The following is a 6,251-nucleotide window of genomic DNA, read 5'->3' on the forward strand; positions in this document are numbered from 1 at the left end:
GTATTTACAGATTCCAGACTATAGATTTTCTACTAGCATGTTAAATCTATGATCTCCCAATTGTCAAACATCATTAATGAAAAGTGATCATTCATTCTCACCCTGACCTCATCCTGCGGACTGAGCTTCGTAGCAGCTGAAGCTAAAGAGAAACACAAAGGGCAATTTACCAAATAGCAGCTAGCCTGGGCATGGCTGATCCGGTCTGGAGCGGGGAGAGCCGGTTCACAGGGGAATTTGAGACTTGAGAGTGATATGATTCCATTAAGGGGTTTTGACCTCTTAAATGATCAGGTTTGTGTTACAAACTATTTTGGGATGCTTTGTGAAAATTTGATTGGTGGCCTGGAAGGAAGCGAACAGATAGATAGGAGAGTTATGGAGGAGGTGGGGACTAAGAGTTTGGAATAAGTGCCTCAGGGGTCAGAGTTTTCTCTGGCTTTTATGTCTTTTGCAGCCACCAGCCTAGGAGGCTGGTGCAGCTGCTTTTCTGCATCCTCTTCCTGGGCAGGGAGCCCCTTTTATGAGGCCCCTAGAGGGTCTCAGTGATGAGGAAGTGCACAGTCTTTACCTGAGTCACTGAAAGCAGACCCGCAGTGCTGCAGCTTCTGCCGCCATTTCTTCTTCTGATCTCCACAAGGCTGGGGAGTCCTCTTCCTCTTTGTCATGCTTTTGGAGCTTTGGGGAAGAAAAAAGAATAAACTCATTAAAGTCCTTGGAATATTCTTGAACAAGTGTTGTGGGGTGGCTGAACAGAATTTACAAATCAGAGGCTGGGAGATGAGTATCTTAATTGCATTAGTTGCCAAGATTTGAATACAAGGAGGTTTCGCATAAAAACCCACATTTTCAGCTTTAGGCTACACTGTGGTCTGTTCACTGCCTTATAATTGTTTGCTGAGACTCAGGGGGCACCTTGCCATTTACCATAATCCCTACCACTGTCTAATCGTCTGCTTTGGCTGGTATCATTCATTTATTTTACTTACCAGATACTAAAGGTATTAAATATGCCACCTACCCATGATCATTCGTCCAAGCTGGTCTGGGGTTTACTTATCACTCTCTTTGGCTTAGCCTCTTTTATATAAGCGCTGAACAGTTTGGTTCAGTGAACCAAAATAACCCAAGCACATTTATGACAACACAAGGCTCATGAGCACTAAGAAATAAGAGTAATCCATTTAGAGGCTTCAAGCAGGCAAAAAGGGAAAGAGAGACAGAGAGAGAGAGAGAGAAGGGAGGGAAGGAAGGAAGGAAAAGAAAGGAAGAAATTTATTAAAAAATGAACAATTAGTCTTCATGGAATCATTTAAAAATCGTCTTCAGATACCTATATTCATTTTAAAAACATCTTGTGTATGTTTCAGATTTACATATGTAGTAAATAAAATTTTACTATCAGAGAGGATGTTCTTAGAACTCTCTATTAGAAGAGCTCAATTTTCCCTCTTCATCTACTGCAGTTCAGTTTTATTAAATAAATTTGTTATTCCTGTGTAGCTCTGTACATTATAAAATGCTAAAGTTTTAACATCTTCGCAGGATGCACAGTGTACTATTTTGTGTTGCTATTTGAGGAGGCAAATGATTTAATAACATCAATGATGGCTACTGTTTAGGGTGCAAAGGGCCGTTTCTTTGATATGTATTTCATTGTGCATTTTTTTTTTTCATTTAATCCTTATGAAAACTCACACACAAGATAGGTACTAGTTAGCTCCATCTTATCGAGGAAGAAATTAAGGTCCCAGGAAGTTCAGTCGCTTGTCAGGGTCACCCAGTGGTATTGGCAGGGTTGTTCCCAACAATTTTTACCTTTCTGTCCATCCTAGAGGAACTGTAGTACAGCTAAAGAGTAGGCAGTTCCACAGACCGTGCTCCACCCTATCGGGTACATTTACCCAAAAGTCAGATCCTTGAAAAGAATCTTGCTGACTCAGCAAAAAGTCTGTCAACTAAAGTAGTGGAATTTGCTATTTCAGACCAAAATCATTCTAACTCTAACCCAGAGTCCCCTACCCTGGCAGCTTGCAGCAGACGGAGAAACTTCCCCATTATTTCGGAGCAAACTTGGATACAGAAAGCAAAACAGTGAGCGGGCCACAGCCTGGCTCTCCGGCTGAGCTATGTGTCCACTCAGAAAGTTTGAGCCTAAAGGAGGTTCATTAGCACATGATCAGGCCACAAATCTGTTTACAAGGATCGTGGATCTTCCCTTCATAATCTGGCTGCCAGCACACTGGTTTTACATTTTGCCACATAGATTTAATTCTCCTTTGTGGAAGAAAACCACATTAAGAAGTCATTTCCTTTCTCGCAGAGGCAAATGTGACGCAATTGCTACAGGCAAGTCAAACGGGATTGCTATTTTTCTACTCAACAACTAATTTTCATTTTGATACTAGCTTTAGGTCTGTTATAAATCCATCTTATAAGAATTCAGTAGGATGACAAAGAACAATGCAAAGCTCAGAAAATATGGCCTTCTCATTTCCTGTACTGCCATTGGAAGACACAGAAATCAAGCATTAAGTGGCCTCATCAACGCAGATCATAACAGATGAATCTAAATAATTTAGAGCCTGCAAACAAACGTTAATGCCTTTCTGGTTATTAGGCGACCGTCTGTTATTGTCATATGCCTTACAGATGGCAACGTTGTGCCAACGCTTAGAAGCTGTTTATGGGAAATAGGAAATAAATAAAACAACAACTAATCATAGTTGAAAAGCTCTGTTGTACATAGTTTTCAAAACTTAGAGGTTTCTTTCCTAAATGCCCTGGATGGAAGCCTATGGTTTTCCTTACAACAGCCATACTCAACCCTGGCTGGCCACTGGAATCACATGGAGAACTTTAAAAACTGCTGATGCCTGGGTCCACCTTAAGGATTCTGATTTCATTGGTCTAGGGGCAGCCCTGGTTTGGGGATTTTTTTTCAAATTTCCCAGGCAAATCCAAGATGCACTAAGATGTTGAGAAGCACTGCATTGGGGTCAGTGGGAACAAAAAACAAGTATGTGTGTGTGTGTATAGAGTCCATACACATACAGAGATAATACCTCTGTCTTTAAGCCCATTGTTTACGACCCTATCAAGAATGCTGAGGCTAGCCTTTGAAAACTCTGCTCTAGAACTGCCTTTCTTTTAGTCAAGCCCTGTCAAAGGAGTAGGCCACAAGGCTTGTCACAACTTCACTAGGATACTGATCTAGTTCAGGAACCTTTGAATAATGAGAAACACAGGAAAGGCCCTCGCAGGCAAGACTTGTGTCCTGGAAGAGCTATCCGGGTGACTTGGAAATTAAACATGCTTTGGTTTGGAGTAAAGTTCTGCTTTCCTAAGGCACCCCAAGAACATGGTGGCTGGAAGCCTTTGCCAGGCTAACAGAGAAAAGCCCGAATGATCTTAAACAGCAGATTACCCAAAAGGCACTATTTGCCTTGGGCAATCTTTAATGTGGAGTTTCACTTCAGGTAAACCTTCTAAATTACCTTTGGCTGTCCATAGTGAAAGGCAGTGACTACTTATTAATATACAAGATTTTTCTTCTTTCCCTGCAATGCTAGAGGCCAGCCCTGGCCCTATATCAAAGAACCAGACAGATCCCTTTAGTGTCCTTATGGGGCACCCAGGTAAGAAAGGTAGATGCCTATTGGATAATTATGAGTAAGATGGGAATTCCCAAAGGGAAAGATGCTGGGAAGGGCTAACCTAGTTTCAAAGGCTTTTGAGAGCCAACTTAGTTTCACAGAGAAATAGTGTAATAATAACGACCGATCCTCATCGGGGGGATTACCTAAGGAGCATCCAGCAAGGGCTAAGAATATGAAGTTAGGGGCTGGACTTTAACAGTGAGAAGGGCAAGATCCCTAAATTCTTTGTGCTTCACTTTCCCCCTCTGTAAAAAGAGAAGTGAGTAGTGATGTGCCTGGCATGTAGTAAGTGGTGCTTAGTGTTTGTTTGCTGCTGCTGCTGCTGTTGCTACTACTCCGATGATGATGATAATGGATACACTGTCCCCTTGACAGTGAACACCGACCAATCCCCAGAGGTTGTTTCCAGGGGTAAAAGTGCCTTTACTCTTTTCATGGTTCCCCAATGACCTGTATCTTTTGGAACTTAACTACCCGGTGAAAGCATTACAAACCAACTAATCTAATGAGACATTCAAGTCTGAGGAGAAAATTTAGCTCTTGTAGTTCTAAAATAACCTGTAATGATCCCTCTCAGGGTTGTAGTAAGGAGTGAATAAGGTGTGAATGGAAGTTCTTCCCAGGTAGAGGTTAATGTCCCAGAGTGAAAGCATGCGGTAAGGTCAAATACGGTCGGAATGACCCTGGCAGCATGGTTGCAGAATTTAGCAAATAAAAATACAAGACACTCAGTTAATTTGTTTTAGAATATTTCATGTAGTATTAGGGATATACTTATACAAAAAAAAAAAAAATCACATTTACCTGAAATTCAAACTTAGCTGCAGTTCCTGTATTTTATTTGGCAATTCAATCCAGGAGATTCCATAGAAAGTTACCATAGGAAGTACTTGGCTTACATTTGGGTTATTCCCAAACCTACCTAGCTTTGAATCCTGGAACAGACAGAGGAGACTCTCCAAAGGAAGATCAAATTCAAGGCTAGCATTTTGTATGCTCCAGGGCTGATTATTATTTCATGACATATAGAGTAAATCACCAACGCTGTTTAAATGTTACGGTTTAGCAGTTCTAAGATGTACTCTTTTTCACATTTTAACATCTCTGAAATCAAGGCCTGTCCTAAAATCAATGGTGTGTCATAATTTAATTGGCAGTGTTTTTCTTTCTTAGTAGTACATAAAATAACAAAGCTTCTTCCAATTGACAGTGTATGGAATTCAATGCACTACAGTTCTCCTCCCTGTAATTAAGTCACGTAAGTTAAACTGTGAAAACGCTCAACACCACTGCTGACGTAATACATATTCCTTTCCTTCTCCAAGTGCAACAGAAACAGTTAAAACTGTTTTTACAGACACTTGGTTCTTTGGGGGAAAGCGTGTGCCAAAGTTATGAAGTTTGCAAAAACTTGAACCAGTCTTTATGCACATTCAACAGACTCAAGTCTGTGATGGCTCCTCAAAGTGAATTCTATTTCTATACAGCTTTGGAAAGAGATTAAAAAAAAAAAAAATTAAATGTAGTCATTTCATTTTATCTGCCTGAAATGATTCTTGGGGAAGGTAGTGTTAACAAGATTTCTAACCAAAAGACTGATATGTGTGGATTATGACATTGTGCTCCTTCCTGTGCATTGAGTATGTTATCACGAGGTATATGGGGTAATTCCCAGATGTAATGCTCAAACTGTCTTGGCTATTGACATTTTTAGAGCTCCGTAATGGAATTTAGTAGGAGGAATGATTCACAATAATTTAAATGTCTTTTTTTTTTTTCCCCAGAATATGGAACTAATCTAGTAAAATGCCAAATTATCTTCAAAAGGGGTAAAAACAATTTAAAGCTACTTCTTAAAGAAGCAAATGGCTGAATATAAACTTGGGTGTTATAAAATACATTAATATCTTTCATCGTTATTAGTTTTACGAAACAATATAAAGAACAGAGAGCTTAAATAAACCATTTCTTATGGGTTGGTTTTGTTCAGACAGGTGTTTATATAAAGTATGGAAATGAAAATAATTTCAATGAATAGAGAAGTAAATCCTTATTTTTTAGATTCACTTCTTTGTTACTACTTTCAATTTAGCCAACAGGAATTTGATGAGCACATGATACATTGTAGGCACTGCTCTTGGTCTTATGAAAGCCATAAAGATTAATAAGCCAAAAACCTTTGCCTTCCAGGGTTTCACCACACAACAGGACAGAGAGATACATACATACATGATTTGAATATAAGTCAGTTTTAGTATAAATACTGGATTATAAATTCTATCATAGTGCTCTCAGAATAATTCTTGCTGGGGTAGGGGTCTGGAGTCGACTTTCGAAAATGAGGATTTGCACTGGACTTAAAAAATGGGGATGAGATTTTAAGAACAAGGTTCTTCTAGGCAATGGGAACAGCTTCAGCAAATACACAATGTGTGCCAGCCCTTCTGCAATTTATGCCCCTGGCCAGCTTCACCAACTACTTACAGCACTTTTCTTTCACAAGTCCTGACATGGCATTCTAGCCATGACTGACCATCTCTCAAGAGTGTTACAATCTAGTTGTCATTTGGAGAAGTCTTAACATTCCAGTGC

The 6,251-nt window shown here is 39.8% G+C and overlaps 1 protein-coding gene across 11 annotated transcripts in view; it reads right to left on the reverse strand.

Moving 5' to 3' along the window:
• The window catches only part of FHIT (fragile histidine triad), a 1,380,266-nt gene that overhangs the window by 19,781 nt on the left and 1,354,234 nt on the right, over window positions 1-6,251 (reverse strand). For all 11 annotated transcript variants that reach the window (XM_011358436.2, XM_011358435.2, XM_011358432.2 and 8 more), the window contains one exon: window positions 572-678. In XM_011358436.2, coding sequence (XP_011356738.1) covers window positions 577-678 — 102 coding nt within the window. In that variant the 3' untranslated portion in view covers window positions 572-576. The remainder of the gene's footprint in view (window positions 1-571; window positions 679-6,251) is intronic.

Source organism: Pteropus vampyrus, unplaced genomic scaffold (assembly GCF_000151845.1).
Source record: "Pteropus vampyrus isolate Shadow unplaced genomic scaffold, Pvam_2.0 Scaffold41, whole genome shotgun sequence".
Taxonomy (NCBI): Eukaryota; Metazoa; Chordata; class Mammalia; order Chiroptera; family Pteropodidae; genus Pteropus; species Pteropus vampyrus.